The 18,228-nt window shown below is 37.8% G+C and overlaps 1 protein-coding gene across 1 annotated transcript in view; it reads left to right on the plus strand.

Annotated features, from left to right (window-relative positions):
• The window catches only part of VPS13C (vacuolar protein sorting 13 homolog C (S. cerevisiae)), a 182,912-nt gene that overhangs the window by 17,853 nt on the left and 146,831 nt on the right, over nucleotides 1-18,228 (plus strand). Inside the window, exons 2-5 of the mRNA XM_014535515.1 lie at nucleotides 9,142-9,185; nucleotides 13,333-13,375; nucleotides 15,042-15,137; nucleotides 16,641-16,742. Of these exons, the coding sequence (XP_014391001.1) occupies nucleotides 9,142-9,185; nucleotides 13,333-13,375; nucleotides 15,042-15,137; nucleotides 16,641-16,742 (285 nt within the window). The remainder of the gene's footprint in view (nucleotides 1-9,141; nucleotides 9,186-13,332; nucleotides 13,376-15,041; nucleotides 15,138-16,640; nucleotides 16,743-18,228) is intronic.

Genomic DNA, 18,228 nt, shown 5'->3' on the forward strand with positions numbered 1-18,228 from the left:
CAGCAGGGGAGGGCAGTTAGGGGCGACCAGGCCAGCAGGGGAGGGCAGTTAGGGGTGACCAGGTCAGCAGGAGAAGGCAGTTGGGGGCGACCGGGCCGGCAGGGGAGGGCACTTTGGGGCAATCAGGCTGGTAGGGGAGTGGTTAGGGGGTGATCAGGCTGGCAGGCAGAAGTGGTTAGGGGCAATCAAGCAGGCAGGCAGGCGAGCGGTTGGGAGCCAGCAGTAGGGATCGGGCCTAAACGGGCAGTCGGACATCCCTCGAGGGGTTCCAGATTGGAGAGGGTGCAGGCTGGGGGGAGGGGGCCCCCGGGGAGTGGTTAGGGGGTGATCAGGCTGGCAGGCAGAAGTGGTTAGGGGCAATCAGGTAGGCAGGCAGGCGAGCGGTTGGGAGCCAGCAGTAGGGATCGGGCCTAAACGGGCAGTCGGACATCCCTCGAGGGGTTCCAGATTGGAGAGGGTGCAGGCTGGGCTGAGGGACACCCCTCTCCCCCGTGTACAAATTTCGTGCACTGGGCCTCTAGTTCTTAAATAAAAAATAAATACAAAGCACCACATATTCCTTTTTCATTCTTTTTTAACTAGAGGCCCGGTGCACAAAATTTGTGCACTGGAGGTGTGTGGGGGGGTGTCCCTCAGCCCAACCTGCGCCCTCTCGCAGTCTGGGACTCCTTGGGGGATGTCTGACTGCCTATTTAGGGCCACTCCCGGTGTTGGGCTGGCAGTTGGACATCCCTCTTGCAGTCTGGGACCGCTCGCTCCTTACCACTTGGCTCGCTGCTCCTTAGCGCTTCTGCGGAGGTGGGAGAGGCTCCTGCTACCAACTGCTGTGCTCGCCAGCTGTAAGCCCGGCTTCTTGCTGAGCGGCACTTCTCCTGTGGGAGTGCACATTATAGTGACTGGTTATTCTGGTCATTCTACCATAATGGTTGCTTAGGCTTTTATTATATAGACTAGAGGCCCGGTGCATGACATTCATGCATTGGAGGGGGGGTGGGGCAGTGGTTCTTCACCCCTGTCTGCACCCTCTCACAGTCCTGAACCCCTTGGGGGATGTCTGCCTGCCGGCTTAGGCATGCTCCCCGCTGTCAGGTGGACATTCCTTGAAGGGGTCCTTAGCACTGCCGTGGAGGCGGGAGAGGCTCCTGCCACTGCTGCTGCGCTTGCCAGCTGTGAGCCCTGCTTCTGGCTGAGCGGTGCTCCCCCTGTAGGAGAACACTGACCACCAGGGGGCAACTCCAGCATTGAGCATCTGCCCTCTGGTGGTCAGTGAGCATCATAACGACCAGTTGTTCCGCCTTTTGGTTGATTTGCATATTAGCCTTTTATTATATAGGGCTAGAGGCCCAGTGCACGAATTCGTGCACCAGTGGGGTCCCTCGGCCTGGCCTGTGGGATCGGGCTGAAACTGGCTCTCTGACCTCAGGGGTCCTGGATTGCGAGAGGGTGCAGGCCAGGCCGAGGGACCCCCCACCGGTGCGTGATCGGGGCCGGGGAGGGACGCGGGAGGTTGGGCAGCCAGGGAGGGACTGTGGGAGGGCTCCAGGGCATGTCCGGCCCATCTTGCTCAGTCCTGATGGGTCGGACTCCAGCAGCACGCTCACCTATGGGTCAGAGCATCTGCCCCCTGGGGGTCAGTGCACGTCAATAGTGACTGGTCGACTGTCTGCCCCCTCGTGGTCAGTGCACATCTTAGCAACTGGTCAACTGGTTGACTGTCTGCCCCCTTGTGGTCAGTGCATGTCATAGCAAGCTGTTGAGCGGCCTTAGGATATCATTAGCATATTATGCTTTGATTGGTTGAACGGCCTATCGGACAATCAGACACTTAGCATATTAGGCTTTTATTATATAGGGTATACAAAGCTTGTTTCATGGACTAGGCATGAGATATTTATTATTGGTTCACTTTTTTCTTTTTAATCACAGTTTTGGGTTCACTTGTATGTTTTATATTAGGAATATTGACCAGGGAGTCAGGAGATACAGGTTCTTATTCTTAGCACTGCCATAAATTAATTGTATAACTTTAGGCTTTGATTTCTTCATGTATAAGTGACAGGAGATTAGGCTTTAAAGATCTTTATGATCCTCAATAGTTATAAATTATAAATTGTGAATTTCTGTCTTTTGTTTTTGGAAAAATGTTAGATTTAAAAATGTTTTTATTGATTTCAGAGAGAGGAAGGGAGAGGGAGAGAGAGAGATAGAAGCATCAATGATGAGAGAGAATCATTGATTCACTGCTTCCTGCATGCTTCCTACTGGGGATGGAGCACCAAACCCGGGCATTTCTATGATCTCCTGGTGCATAGTTCGAAGCTCAACCACTGAGTCACACCAGCTGGGTTGGAAGAATGCAGATTTAAAAAAACTACTGAAATGACCATTTTGCAGGGTTATCTCCTGCTTGTATGTTTTCAACTGTGGCACTATCCTTTGCTCTGGTAATCCTCCTGATATAAACCTTGACTATCCTACCTTTCTGGTTATGGTCTTGTTCATTGTACTGGTTTTAGTTACCCTTTTTGTTTTTGAATCTCTTCACACTCTTAAAATGCAAAGACTAGAGATGGATCTACCAACTACACATACCTCTTAATGCTGAGTCTAATTCTTATATGGCATTTTTTATTTTTCCTCAAAGGAGATAGAATTACCTTCCAAATTAAAATCCTTTACCCTTTCTGCTCTTTTTTTTTTGGGGGGGGGGAATAGGGGAAGGGGTAGTGTGATATTTTGAACACAGCATTGGGCATCCGAATTTGAGCACTGGTTCTACCACTTACTAGGTTGACATAGTGTTCTTAGACCAGTCATTTAACCCCTCTAAGCCTCAGTTTCTCTTGCTTAATATATTAGTACATGTCCTGCTTCCTTTACCAGGAGGCTGTGAGGATCAAGTAATGTAATAGATCAGAGAGTGTTTTCTAAAATATAAAGATTTGTGTTCTTGTAGTTGTTTCTATCCCAGTGTAATATGCATTCTCAATCAATAAAATCAGTATGTATTGAGCACCTACGATGAAGAGAATCTGGAGTTTATAAATCAGGTTGGGGATTTATATAGTAAAGTGCCATAAGAAAGGTATAACTAAACCTCTGTGAAAGTTCGGATAGATTATTTAACATTAGCATTATATTTCTTTTTTTAAAAAAATATATTTTATTGATATTTTACAGAGCGGAAGGGAGAAGGATAGAGAGTTAGAAACATTGATGAGAGAGAAACATCGATCAGCTGCCTCCTGCACACCTTCTACTGTGGATGTGCCCGCAACCAAGGTACATGCCCTTGACCGGAATCGAACCTGGGACCTTTCAGTCCACAGGCTGACGCTCTATTCACTGAGCAAAACCGGTTAGGGCAGCAGCATTATGTTTCTTACATTTATTTTGTAGGCTATTTTATGTTTTAGAAGTTATTCTTGGACTTAGGCAGGCTTATTCCATATTATGCCGGCACCATTTGATGACAGAAAAATGTGAATGTTAGAAAAAAATCGAGGAAATAGTCTTCCAGTATTCGAAACCTCTTACCTGATTCAGTCAAGAAGTTGCTCACATCGGTAAAGAACGAGTGAAGTTCTGAAACAGCGTTTTGCTTTCCTCTTCCTTGTTAATGTAAACAAAATACCAACCAAAATCAAGTGGTACTGGCATAATGATGGAATAAGCTTGGTTTTTTTTTTTAAATAATTTATCAACCATTTCTTTTTCTATTTATTTATTTTGATTTCTCGGGAACATTCTATTTCTACAAAAATAAATGTAATGTGTGTGTGTGTTTAACTCTCCCAGACTTCTTCTCCCATCTACTATGTTTTCTTCCTATTTTATCTTTTGAAATAACTCCAGCTCTGCTTATCTATCTTGGTGTTACTTGCTAATTTAATGGGTTTAATTTCATTTCCATCTTCTGGTTCATTAGTAAAGATTATTAAGTAAATTTTGATCCAGTATTTACCCTTTCAAGGTGCTTAAAATATCCTTCAAGAGTAGCTTTGAAACTCTATGTTGAACTCTCTAACCATGTATGCTCATCCAAAAATGTTTCTAGTTTATTACGGAGAATCATATAGGATCAAAATCAGAAACCTTTTCTTCTGAAGCACAGACTACACTTACTGCTTACTCTCATCCTTTAGGCCTGTCAGTCCATCATAGAAGGAAATTACTTTACAGAACTTCCAAACCTCATGGAATTAGAGACACTGATTGAGGGTTTGACTTTAGTGCCTTTCTTACTGGCAGAGTTAAGTTTATCCATCTCCAATTATTAGTCATTCTCCCTGCCCCCCGCCTTTTTTTTTTTTTTAAAGATTAGACACAAATATTTACCCTTCCCTCAGGTTTTCAGGAACTTCCTATGGCCTTTATGTATTCTTAAACCCAGGTAATCTGGCTATAGCAGTAAAGTGACTTGCATTGTATGAAATTATGTTATCTTGATGTAGAAAGGAAAACTAAATCTTAACCTTTTCCTCAGTATTCAGTTAAATATCAAATGGTTATCTAGGAAGGGTATTTAATTTTAGGTTTATAAATTATTTTTATTTTAACAGAACTTCTGACATTCATAGGCTAGACAGTAAAATTTCTATATATGTATCTGCAGGAAAACATGTACTTTAGTGGAAGAATACTTGTTAGCACAGTGCCTTACCTAGATAAGGCACTCATCTACTGGTACTGGTTGAATGAGTGAATGCACTTTTAACCTGGTGTTAATCTGAAATATGCTGTTATTCCTCCCCTTTTCTTTGTATTAAGGCTAGTGGCTCCTCCTTAATTACAAATAATTTTTCGACTGTATCATTCTTATTTCATTGATGTATTTACGGTTTGATAGATAACATTCACATTTTTCAGAGAGGAAATATATACATTTGCTTGCTAGGCGCTAAGTAGAAGAAAAAGATTTTTTTATGTATCTATAGATAGGGTAGATATCAGATATAGAAGCAATTTATATAAAACATATTGAGGTCATACTGACATTAGAATTTACCACTTTTTATTGTTTAAAATATTACAAATAGTAGGAGGGTTGGGGGCGTTAAGAGATCAACTGAAGGACTTGTATGCATGCATATAAGAATTTACCTTTTTTTGTTTCCCCATTTCTTTTTAAAAATATTTTTATATGTTTTTATTGATTTTAGAGAGAGGAAGGGAGAGGGAGAGATAGATACATCAGTGTTGAAAGAGGATCATTGATCGGCTGCCTACTGCACGCCCCCTACTGGGGTGGAGCCCACAATCTGGGCATGTGCTCTGATCAGGAATCAAACCATGATCTCCTGGTTCATAGGTCCACATTCAACTTCTGAGCCACACCAGCTGGGCTGTTTCCCCACTTCTTATTATAATTTGTATAATATTTTAACATTAAAAAATATCTGATTATTATAAAAACTAGAAAACAGTGAAAAACATTAATAAAAAAAAATCCTTAAGTTCTGCCTCCTAGCCATATTATCTTTTTGTTGTTTTTCTAAATATACTTGTTTAACTGTTAGCCATATTAGTAGTTTTCAGTATTTCACATCTTAAATACCATCTATATATTAAAGAACCAAAGTGCCACAGCAGTAGAAGCAGCCCACATTTTATAAGGACATTTATATTTTTATACAAATTACTAGAGGCCCGGTACACGAAATTCATGCACGGGGGGAGGGTCCCCTCAGCCCAGCCTGCACCCTCTCCAATCTGGGACCCCTCCTGGGGATCGGGCCTAAACCGGCAGTCGGACATCCCTCTCACAATCCAGGACCGCTGGCTCCTAACTGCTCATCTGCTTGCCTGCCTGATCGCCTATAACTGCCTCTATCTGCTGACCTGATCACCCCTAACTGCACCCCCCCACCCCCACTGGCCTGGTCGCCCCTCACTGCCCCTCCCTCGCCGGCCTGGTCGCCCCACGCAGCCTGCTGTTCAGTTGTTTGGTCATCCCTCACCAACCCTCCTGCCTGCCTGGTCGCCCCATGCAGCCTGCTGCTCAGTCGTTTGGTTGTCCCTCACGAACCCCCCTGCTGGCCTTGTCGCCCCACTCAGCCTGTTCCGTCGTCCGTTCGGTTTTGGATGTGATGGCCCCTGGCTCTTTATATATATAGATGTTAGTGCCTTAACAGTTGTTAAAAAAAAACCCCACTTCATATGTAATACAGATTACTTTTGAGCACTCCTGGTGACACTTGACCCACTAGTTGAGTATCACTGGGTAGAATAGTCAAAATTAATGAGCAAGTTTGAAAATCTCCATATGGGCCTTAGATCTTGTTAAACTAGTTTGGATTGCTTTCATATTTGTACTAGCATCGGTGCAGATCCCTTTTGATTTGAATAGAGTTTGCAATTATAATTTTTTAAAATTCATCTGAAAGAATTAAGTCCAAGAAATATTTTTTTAATTCTATGTCATTTTAGTACATAAGATAATTCGTAAGGATTCTCTTCCCCAATTCCCAAACACATGTTGGTTTTCCATGATTACTTTATTATCCCTTCATTTGGTCAGTGATGACATCTTAGTCAATTCTACTTCCAAAATAACATTTTACTCTATCTCTTCAACCCTGAAGTTACTGCCTATTTCAGGTTTTAATTTCTTTTCAGTGTATTGTAGAAGCTACCTGACTACCTGTATTCTTTTCCTTTCCTCTTGTTATATAATGCTGTAGTATTTTCTTCCCATTTCTTCCTTCTCTCCTTTTATTGCAGTTTTCAATAATTTATTTTAGGAAGACTTAAATATACATATACACAGAAAGTGAACTTTATTATATGGAAATAACCACTGTGATCATTATGGTGTCTAGTCTTACAGTTGTTTGTTTTCTGTGTGTATATATGTAATTTTTAAGTTGGGTTAATGTGGGCATTCTTTAACCTTTTTAAAAAACTTAATATTTTGTGAACATTTATCCATGTCTGCCTTATTTTTTTTTCTATATTATAGATTTACTAGAGGCCCGATGCACGAAATTTGTGCAAGAGTAGGCCTTCCTTCCCCCGGCTGCTGGCACCGGCTTCCCTCTGGCACCCGGGACCTGGGCTTCCCTCGCAGCCCTGGCTTTGTCCGGTCTAATTAGCATATTACACTTTTATTATTAGAATATATGCCTTCTTCCTGGACATTTAGTTCTTTAGGTCCTTCTTCCCTCCTTCCTATCCATCCATCCATTCTTTCTGCTATTATAACCAGTATTACAATATCCTTGTAGCTAAATTATTTGGACAAAAACAGTTTCATGGTTATTTCTGAGGATACTAGAGCAATGATTCTAAAACATAGCTCTGATTTTATCTCTGTTATACATACTTCATCTCTTTGTTGTGACCAGTCTGAGCTTTTCATCCTAAAATCTCTTGGTCTATCCTATGCTAGCCTTTTTGACTATACCACTTATTCTTTCTTTAATATATATTTTTATTGATTTCAGAGAGGAAGGGAGAGGGAGAGAGAGAGAGAGAGAGAAACATCAATGATAAGAGAGAATCATCGATCGGCTGCCTCCTGCATACCCCCCCATGGAGATCAAGCCTGCAACCCAGGCATGTGCCCTGTTGGAGAATCTAACCGTGTCCTCCTGGGTTCACAGGTCGACGCTCAACCACTCAGCCACCACAGCTGGGCTACCTCTTATTCTTTTCTCACACTCTACAGCTAACCAGACCTTTACTTGTGGTTTCTAAAATGTCTTACTCGTGGATGTCTGTTTGCCCTCTTTTCTTACCCACCTGGTAAATATTTCTTCAGCTTTCTAGACTAAACTTTCGTGTGAAGTTCTGGATCTCCCTTGGCAGTGTGAGGTGGTTCCTGCTTTGCATCCTGTAAACTCTTCTGTTGGAATGCCAATAGAATAGTTGCAAAATTTTAGAAATTTAATCTCCTTTGCTAGGCTGTGAGCTCCTCAGTAGAAGGGATGTTGTTCTAATAATCTCTTTCTTTCTTGCACCTAACTCAGAGTAGGTGCTTAATAAATGTTTGAGTAAATATGAGGGCTGGGGAAAAGCAAATTTCTAACAAAGGGGTAATAAAATTAAATATATTTTTAATTCACTCCAAAATGCTATGAGGAAAAAATTACTTGATTGAAAAATATTTATGGAGAACATAGGAAGCATAGTATTTGTTCAAAAATAAATGTGTAATAAGTGATTAAGAATGTATAACTGAAGCCCTGACCTCTTTGGCTCAGTGGATAGAGCGTTGGCCTGCGGACTGAAGGGTCCCGGGTTCGATTCCGGTCAAGGGCATGTACCTTGGTTGCAGGCACATCCCCGGTGGGGGGTGTGCAGGAGGTAGCTGATCGATGTTCCTCTCTCATCAATGTTTCTAACTCTCTATCTTTCTCCCTTCCTCTCTGTAAAAAATCAATAAAATATATTTAAAAAAAAAGAATGTATAACTGAAGAATTTATGATTGCATTTAATGTTGACACTAGTTTTATCAACATTTAGAGATTTGAGTGAAATGAATACTTTTGCTTACATTTCTATGTAAGCAAGAATATTTAAGTATTGTGTATTGACAGATATAGGTACAGTGTTTAAAATTTGAGTAACGTAACAGTATCATTATGGCTTTAGTTTTTGTAACCGAATAGATTTAAGAAAAATTAGATTAATTAAAGTATGTTAGAACCGCAAACAAAAATCATTGGAAAGGTGGGATGTTTGGAGTTTTAAAAGACTAAAACCATATTTCTATAGAAAATATTCATTGGCAACATAATTAAAGAAAGAATCCTGTATTGCAGGATAAATAATTGATCTGTTCTAGTAGTCATCTCTTTATGTCCTTGTTTTGAGATTTTGAATTAATTATTCAAAATGATGGATACTTTCTTTTGTTCTTTAGGCTGAAAGTTTCTAAATTCTTTCTCATTGTCTATTTAAATGTTAGGCAGTTTAAGTATTTTGTAATTTCTTTTGCATTAGACTAATCTAAAGTATGCTACAATCAATAATTCCTATGCACATATAGCAAATCTTTTGTGCCAGTAGCTTTTTAAGTTCTTAAAGTTTGCTTTGCTCACTATTGTCTTCTTAGCACTTAGTGTAGTATTTAGTACTGCCATATGACAGGTTTTACTTATTAGTATATTAACTATATTTTTCTTCTTTTTTTAAAGGTAATGTGGCTTTAGATAATCTAAAGATAAAAGAAAATGCTCTGGTAAGTTTTTAAACTATGTTAATTACTCATTTAATTTGGTAAGCTCTTAGAAACCCTTGGTTAGTAAGTATCTGGTACCAGGTGCCAGATAAAGTGGTTGAGTCACTCAAAGAAGGATTGCTTGTTTAATTATTTGCGGTAGGAAAATCTGAGATTAAGATTTAGAACTTTTTCCCCCTGATGATCAAAACGGTATCTCTTGTCAACAGAATATTTTTCATTGACCTAATTTGACTATATAGCTTTGTAGTAGGCCTTTGTCTTCAGAAATATCTTTGCATATTTTTCAGGTAAATAAGACCTTGATTTTAACAATTTAATCTTGAATAATTGTATTTTTGGAAATATATTCAAGTTCAGCCATATAATATTATGGTAATATTAAGGGATAAAATAGCCCTGGCTGGTGTGGTTCTGGTGGTTGGAGCGTCATCCTGTACAACATAAGGTGGTAGATTCTATTTCTGGTCAGGGAAACATGCCCAGGTGCAGTTCGGTCCCAGGTTGGGGGCGCATGCAGGAGGCAACTGATTGATGTTTCTCTCTCTCTAAGATTAAAAAAAGAGGTAAAATAGATTTTTTTCAGACTCTAGCTTCCCGAGAGTAGTTTGTGTCATTTACTATTGAGCTGAAAACAAAACAACACTCTCCCCATTCTCTCAATCCTCTACCCCCTGTGAAGCTTTAGCTAAAATATTAGACTTAATTTGAGTTTATGAAATCACTGAAGAATGATTTTATTCTTTAATTAATAGGTCATATTTCTAATTAATCTATTGAATGTTTTAAAGTTTTGTCTGACTTCTGGTTGGATTTCTACGTGATGAAATGCGTTATTAGGGAGAGCATTATACATTAAATGCCCCCATGACTGGTCCGAGGGAAATTTGGGATATTGAAGATCCTAGGAGTAGAACTCTGTCACAAGGAGTAACATTACATTTTGTTAAGTTTGGCATAGTGGAAAGGGCATGGACCTTGTAGTCCGGAAGATCTGGGTTTGAGTGCTAGCTCTGCCTTTTACCAGCTGTGTGTCTTTTGGCAAGTTTCTAATTTTTTTTGAGCATTAGTTTAATCATCTTTTAAGTGGAGTTAGTATTATAAAACAACGTAATATCTCTCTGCCTTTGTGGCTTGAGTAAGATGGAAAGTGAGCCTGGCAAGTAGTGGGCATTCAAAATATTTAAATGGTCTTTCCCTCCCTTTATATAGGGTGCTACATCTTTAAAAAAATAGTGTTATTGACTTCAGAGAGAGTAAGGGAGAGGGAGAGAGTGGTAGAAACATCAGTGATGATAATCATTGATCCTGCCTCCTACACAACTGCCACAGGGTATTGAGCCCACAACCCGGGCATGTGCCCTGTTGGGGAAATCGCACCGTGACTTCCTGGTTCATAGGTTGACACTTAATCACTGGGCCAACTTTTTTTTTCTTTAATATTTTATTGATTTTTTACAGAGAGGAAGGGAGAGGGATAGACAGTTAGAAACATTGATGAGAGAGAAACATCAATCAGCTGCCTTCTGCACACCCCCAACTGGGGATGTGCCCGCAACCAAGATACATGCCCTTGACTGGAATCGAACCTGGGACCTTTCAGATCGCAGGCTGACGCTCTGTCCACGGAGCCAAACCGGTTAGGGCTGGGTCAACTTTTAAAAATTTATCCCAAAATTTAGAAATTAAGATTCTATTGGTGGTGATTGCATTAAAGCTTATTTTTCTCTTTATTTTAGAAGGAAATAAGTATAAATAGAGTTGTGGTGACAGGATATATATCTAACATACATAGAATTGATGTGAACTCTGTGTTAGCTTGATTTGAATTTTGGTTGTAATTAAATATAATAAAGTATTTTATAATTTATATTCTCCATTAATTTAAATTGCAAATAAACCATATTGGTGAGGTTTTGCTTTAATATGGATCCTTTACACTTATTTTGTGTGAGAAATTATTTCAGGGAGATTACTATGAGCATGAGGCCACACTTTTAGAAGTGTTTAGTTTATAGTTTGTATCCTCTATAATATCAATTCATATAAATTTATTCTCCCTATCCCCCAAGGGTAGAGCTGCTCCTTTATCATAAGGATTTTTTTTTTTTGGTCTAAAAAAAGACTTTTTATCAAAAACTATTAGTATTCTGTTCAGTTCCTGTTCACCTACAATGATTGAGCAATCAGAGATCGGGTAAATTGATTATTTTAGTTAATTGTTAACTAAAGTACTGCATTTCATTTGCCAGATTAAAAAAAATATATATATTTTTATTGATTTTAGAGCGGGAGGGAGAGAGAGATAGGAACATCAATAATGAGAGAGAATCATTGATCGGCTGCCTCCTGCACACTCCCTACTGGGGATTGAGCTGGCAACCCAGGCGTGTGCCCTTGACCGGAATCGAACCCAGGACCCTTCAGTCAGAAGGCCAATACTCTATCCACTGAGCCAAACCAGCTAGGACTATTCGCCAGATTTTGATAGTACAGTCAAACTTCAGTTCTTGAACGTCTCCCATCTGGAACAATTAGGTTCTCGACCAAGTTGTTCACAGAAAAAATGTCTAGGTTGTTGAACAAGCTCCAGTTTTCTACCTGACAGCCTTTTCATGCTGATACATCAGCATGACAAGCATCTCTCAGGCCACAAACAAAGGAGAGAATGCATCTGAGTCATAAACTAACATCTCAGGAATTTGTGCTGTGAATATATGGTGTGTGTGTGTGTGTGTGTGTGTGTGTTTGCTTTTGTTGCTGGTGAAATGGACAATTAGCACAATTTTAAAACATAAAGAGGCCATCAAGAGTGCTAACATAGCCCTAACCTGTTTGGCTCAGTGGATAGAGCGTCGGCCTGTGGACTGAAAGGTCCCAGGTTTGACCCCAGTCAAGGCCATGTACCTTGGTTGCGGGCACATACCCAGTAGGAGGTGTGCAGGAGGCAGCTGATCGATGTTTCTAACTCTCTATCCCTCTCCCTTCGTCTCTGTAAAAAAATAAATAAAATAAATTAAAAAAAAAGAGTGCTAACCTTGCTAATGGCATGAAAGAAAGGCAATTGAAGAGGTAGAAAACTGTTGTTGATTGGGATAAACAAAAAGCAGTCAGCCAGTGACAGCAAGAGAAGATGCTGTGTACTGACCTCCTGAAAGACACCCCTAGAATTAGTGCTGAAAGTGATTTGTTTAAGGCTAGTAGTGGATGGTTTGTTAAATTTAAGAAAAGAAGTGTTTGTTTATAGATTAAACAGTACATTAGACATGTATTTAAGAAAGGTTAAAATGGAATCATTCGAGGATCTGGAATGAATTAATTCAATTTACATTATTTCTAATGGGAAAGAATGATTCAATTTTTGAATAAATTGCTTCTCAAACAGCCTTCTGGAATGAAGTTTGAGAACTGAGGTTCCACCGTATTAGTATATACTAAGGTATATCTAACAGAAAGGCTACTGTCATTGGTTCAATTTTTAATAATTATAAGAACTCAAGTGATCATTGTGAATATCAGTTATTGTTTAGTACTCTGTGCATAAGAAAGTTATTTGTACTTTCCAGTGGTTTGGAATCTAGAAAGTGAAAGTTTATTATTATTGACTGGTAATTGTCAGTAATCTAATGTAAATGCTAATTTGGTAAACACTATGCTGGGAATCTGCCTTTCCTTTTAAGGTTGTTTTATTTATTCATTTATTAAATATTTCATTTGAGAGAGAATTGGTCATTTTTTTTCAACTTATTTATGTGAAAGAACTCTTCCTATTCTAGTATTTCAGATAAACAGTGTTCATCTATTATTTTAAAAGTTTATGAAATTTCCGTCGGGCTTGGTTTGGTTTATTAAAACAATCAGATAACTCAATTGCTTTCTTTAACTACGAACTCTTTTTCTATTTATAATTGTTTCTATTTATAATTTTGCTTTTCTCATGAATTCTTTCTTCAAAGTCAAAGTTTAAGTTAATAAAACTATTTGTTTCAGCCAATAAACATCCTTTATGAGTTATTTAAATATAGAAAATTTATTTCATGCTTTTTCTTAGAGATGGTTGTGTATTTAAGCAATGATACAGAGGTGATTTTTTATGGAGAGCTTTAATAATTTAAGATGTCTTTTAACTTTTTTTTCTTCTCTGCAGAGTGAATTGGATGTTCCTTTTAAAGTCAAGGCTGGCCAAATTGGTAAGCACTTCACTCTTCATTTGACTTATTTTTAGTCCTTTTAGTTTTATTTTTCCTGTGTTATTTAATCTAAAACATCTTTTTTTTAAAATTTTGAATAAAAATGTGACAGTTATTTTGGTTATGTTGATGAGAGCTTTTGTAGTTCTTAACCCAATATATATTATGTGGTAATACATATATACTTTGAAGATTTTGACAGTAGGCTAGAGATTTACCCTCTAAAATGGAAGGACATTTTGAAAACAATTTTTATGTATTTATATATCTTTTTTTACTCTATCCCTCCCACCCAGCCTCCTAACCCCTAACCCCCTCACCCCGACAGCTGTCAGCCTGTACTCTATAAATCTATCTCTATTTTGCTCGTTAGTCTATTTTGTTCATTAGATTCCATATATGAGTGAAATCACATGATACTTGTCTTTCTCTGACTGGCTTATTTCACTTAGCCTAATGCTCTCCAAGTCTATTCATGCTGACACAAGGGTAAGATTTCCTTCTTTTTCATGGCCCAGTAGTATTTCATTGTGTAAATGTACCACAGCTTTTTTTATCCACTCATCTACTGGCTACTTTCGTATCTTGGCTATTGTCAATAAAGCTGCAATGAACATAGGGGTGCATATATTCTTTTGAATTAGTGTTTTGGGTTTCTTTGGATAAATTCCCAGAAGTGGAATAGCTGGGTGATAAGGAAGTTTGAATTTTTTTGGGTAACGCCATACTGCTTTCCACAGTGGCTGCACCGGTCTGCATTCCTACCAACAGTGCACAAGGGTTCTCTTTTTTCCACATTCTCACCAGCACTTGTTTGTTGATTTATTGATAGTAGCTATGCTGACAGGTGTGAGGTGATACCTCATTGTAATTATAATTTGTATCGCTGTGATGATTAGTGACCTTGAGCATTTTTTCATGTCCATTGACCATCCCTATGTCCTCTTTGGAGAAGTGTTTATTTAGGTCCTTTGCCCATTTTTGGATTGTTTGTTTCTCTGGTATTGAGTTGTATTAGTTCTTTTGAAAATTAACCCCTTATCAGATGAATCATTGGCAAATACATTCTCCCATACTGTGGGTTCCCTTTTTGTTTTGTTGATGTTTTCTTTGCTGTGCAAAAACTTTTTAGTTTGAGGTAGTCCCATTTCTTTGTTTTTCTTTTGTTTCCCTTGCCTGAGAAAATATATCAGAAAAAAACAGTGCTATGAGAAATGTCTGGTTCTAGCATCCTCACTGATGACTTTGGTGGTCGTAGGCAATTAACTCGGGCACTGAGTTTCCTTCCTTCCTTCCTGCCTTCCTTCCTTCCTTCCTTCCTTCCTTCCTTCCTTCCTTCCTTCCTTCCTTTTTTCTTTTTTTTTCTAAAGAATTGAAGTAATAGCTGCCTCATTCTTCTTACAATTGGAATATTAAATAAAATAATAGTTACCAAAGTGTGAAAAGTATAAAGCATAATGTGAATAGTCACTTCTAAAAGTAATATAATATGGAAAAGATCTTTATAAACTTTAATGTTGAAATTTTTTAATTTTTTTTCTGAATGATATACTTACTATATGCATGAATGGTTTTGTTATACGTTTTCCTCTTAATGGAAAGTGAGAAATGTTTATCTTTTTGAGCAGCCAAATAAGAATTTAAATTTGAAATTATGTTTCTTCAGATAAATTAACTTTGAAGATTCCTTGGAAGAATCTTTATGGAGAAGCAGTTGTTGCAACTCTGGAAGGATTATACCTGCTTGTTGTTCCTGGAGCAAGTATGCTATTTTAGGCTGTAATCATTCAGTAATATCACAGTGAAATGGAATGTGACCTGGGTTAACTATTTTATATGTTTAATAAAATAGAAGATAATTTAAATAAACTAATCATATACATACATATGCACATAACTACATATATTTTACATGTACACACACATATATATATTACCACATTTGTATCCTATATAATAAAAGCCCAGCAACCGAACGGAGGAACGACCAGAATGACTGGTAGACCAGTTGCTATGACATGCACTGACCACCAGGGGGCAGATGCTGAATGCAAGAGCTGCCCCCTGGTGGTCAGTGCACGCTGCTTGGCTGACCAGGATGAGCGGTGCTCCCACAGCATGAAAGAATAATTTAAATCATTTGTGTTAGATTGATTCTATTCTGTATGAATAATTATTTTGCAACTAAGGCTTTCTATTAAGTTAAGATGCATTAGGCAGATTTATGCTGGGGGAAGTGAGATCTTAAAAATGCACTGATGTGGTAATCTATAGATTTCAATATTGGAAAAAATTTTCCCCCATTTTGTTGCTTCTGATTTTGAATGAATATTCTCTCAAAAATGTATGTAAAACAGGTAATTCTTAAATTATAAATTATAGTATTTTAATATTTTAATGAATGTTTTAAAGCAGTGGTGTTTATTTAAGTAATACCTCTCATTACTAATTTTTTTTAGTTATAAGAACAATATAATGTTAAGGACAGTCTGGATATTTTAGGGAAAAATTGTTATATTTTCTCCACCATAAAACAAAGTTTTTTTTTTCTTTTTTGCTTTCCAGTCTTTACCACATACATACTTGATTTGATATAGCATTTATCACATTATATACAACATGGATCTGGCTTTTTTACTTTATATACTTTGATATGTTTAAGTTTTCATGATGATAGTGACAGTTTTGAAAGGCTGTATGATATTTCATTGTGGGCTGCCTGCTGTTTTTGCTGTTACAGTGCCTTTTTTTATTCTTTTGTTAGGATACAAGATCAGAAATGAGATTACTAGATAAAAAGGATATATATATTCATGATTGTTGATATTGATTCATATTTTTAAATTACTTTCTATAAGTCTTCTTATCAATTTGTACTGATACCAGCTGATATTAGATATTGCATGTTTTTTGTAGTTAAAATTTTACCACTCAGATATAATAACTGGACATTTTCTGATGTATTTTCTGCCCTCCCTCTGCTTCTCTCTTTTACTTTTCTACTCACCTTTTCCCCACTTATCATTTTTCATATCTTTTTTTCCTCCATTTTAATTTCATTCTTCCCTCCTTTCCTTTTTGATATAAGTTTGTAAATAAATAGAAATCACTTATGGTTAAACTTTTTGTAAAATTAATCTAAAGTCTATAACTGTTCTTTTACTTACAAAAAATGACACATCACACACACAATCATGAGGCTGAACTTTTCCTATTTATTTATTAATTGCATTTCTTTATTTGTGAATTAACTATGTATTTTTAGGTATTAAATATGATGCTGAAAAAGAAGAAAAGTCTTTGCAAGATATTAAACAGAAAGAGCTATCCCGAATTGAAGAAGCCCTTCAAAAGGCAGCAGAGAAAGGTACTATAAGTTTAAGATAAACTTAGATATACCTATATTTTAGATATATTCAGTGCACTGTAAATAGGAAGTTTTCATAAACCTTCATAAATTATAGTGTCAAAGAAAGAGTCTTCTTTTAAAATCATCTCAAAATATTGATTATAAATATTTTAATGATTCACATTTTTCTGTGATTGTTTTATCTCATTGCTAAGACATTTCTCTTTGGTCTCTCTTAAAAGGTATGACAACTGTTGAGTTAGAAATAACAGAAATATTTGGATATAATAAGATTTCTTTTCTTAGCTTAAGCTGCTGACATCTATCTAACTGAATCCAGAAGAAATCTATCTTTAAAATAGCTTGCTCATTAAAATTTGTCTTTTTTTTATGCCCAACTGGTGTGGATCAGTGGTTGAGCATTGACCTATGAATCAGGAGGTCACGGTTTGATTACCAGTCAGGGCATATGCCCGGGTTGAGGGCTCGATCCCTAGTGTGGGGCGTGCAGGAGGCAGCCGATCAATGATTCTCTCTCATCATTGATGTTTCTCTCTCTCTCTCTCTCTCTCTCTCTCTCTCCCTCCCTCTCCCTCTCCCTTCCGCTCTGAAATCAATAAAAAATAAAAATAAATTTAAAAAAATTTTAAATCAGTGATTCTAATTCTTTTTGTCTTAAGGGTTTTCTTTTATATAGAATTATTGATTCTTTTACACAAAATTACTAAAATACTTAAAATATAGAGACAATCTTAATGGAAGAAATAAAAAAGCCTAAAAACGTTTTCCCTTTCTTTTTCATACGTAAGCATATTTTGTATTTCTGCTAAGCTTAAGAATCTGTATTTTAATGACAGTTTTCTGTACTTTTATTACATTTATGTGCCATATAAAGCAAGGTGGGAATGGTTTTGTATTATGACAATTCAGTGTGATTATTTTTATTCAGTTTTAGTTAATTAGTATATGTGGAAATAGTGTTATAAAAAATGAAGAGAAAGACATGAATAGCATTAGAATTTAATTTTTTTTCTTGATACAGTTCAGATTAAATATGTTTTCTGGATACATATGTACATTGACATATACTTAGATATATTGATATAACATAATTTATAATATCTACACTAATAAAAGCGAAAGATGCAAATTAACCATCACTCCACTACATCCACAAGCCACGCCCACCAGCCAATCAGGAGCCAGTATGAAAATTAACACAACTAAGATGGCCGCAGCCACAGAGCTGGAGTGAGCAGGAGGCTTGGGTTGCCCCTGGCGATGGAGGAAGCCAAGCTTCCCGCCTGCCCTGGCCGGCCCTGGGCTCCGCTCAAGGCTACAAAGTTTCAATTATAGAAGATAAATAAATCCCAGATACCTGCTTCCAGGCCACCCTGGGGGAAAAAAAAAAAATTAAAGGAGAGGCTGGGAGCTTGGGTCGCCAGGGGGCGTGGCCAGCCTGAAAACAGCCATTAGCCCCTCACCCAGGCTGGCCAGGCACCCC

Source organism: Myotis brandtii, unplaced genomic scaffold (genome assembly GCF_000412655.1).
Source record: "Myotis brandtii unplaced genomic scaffold, ASM41265v1 scaffold144, whole genome shotgun sequence".
NCBI lineage: Eukaryota > Metazoa > Chordata > Mammalia > Chiroptera > Vespertilionidae > Myotis > Myotis brandtii.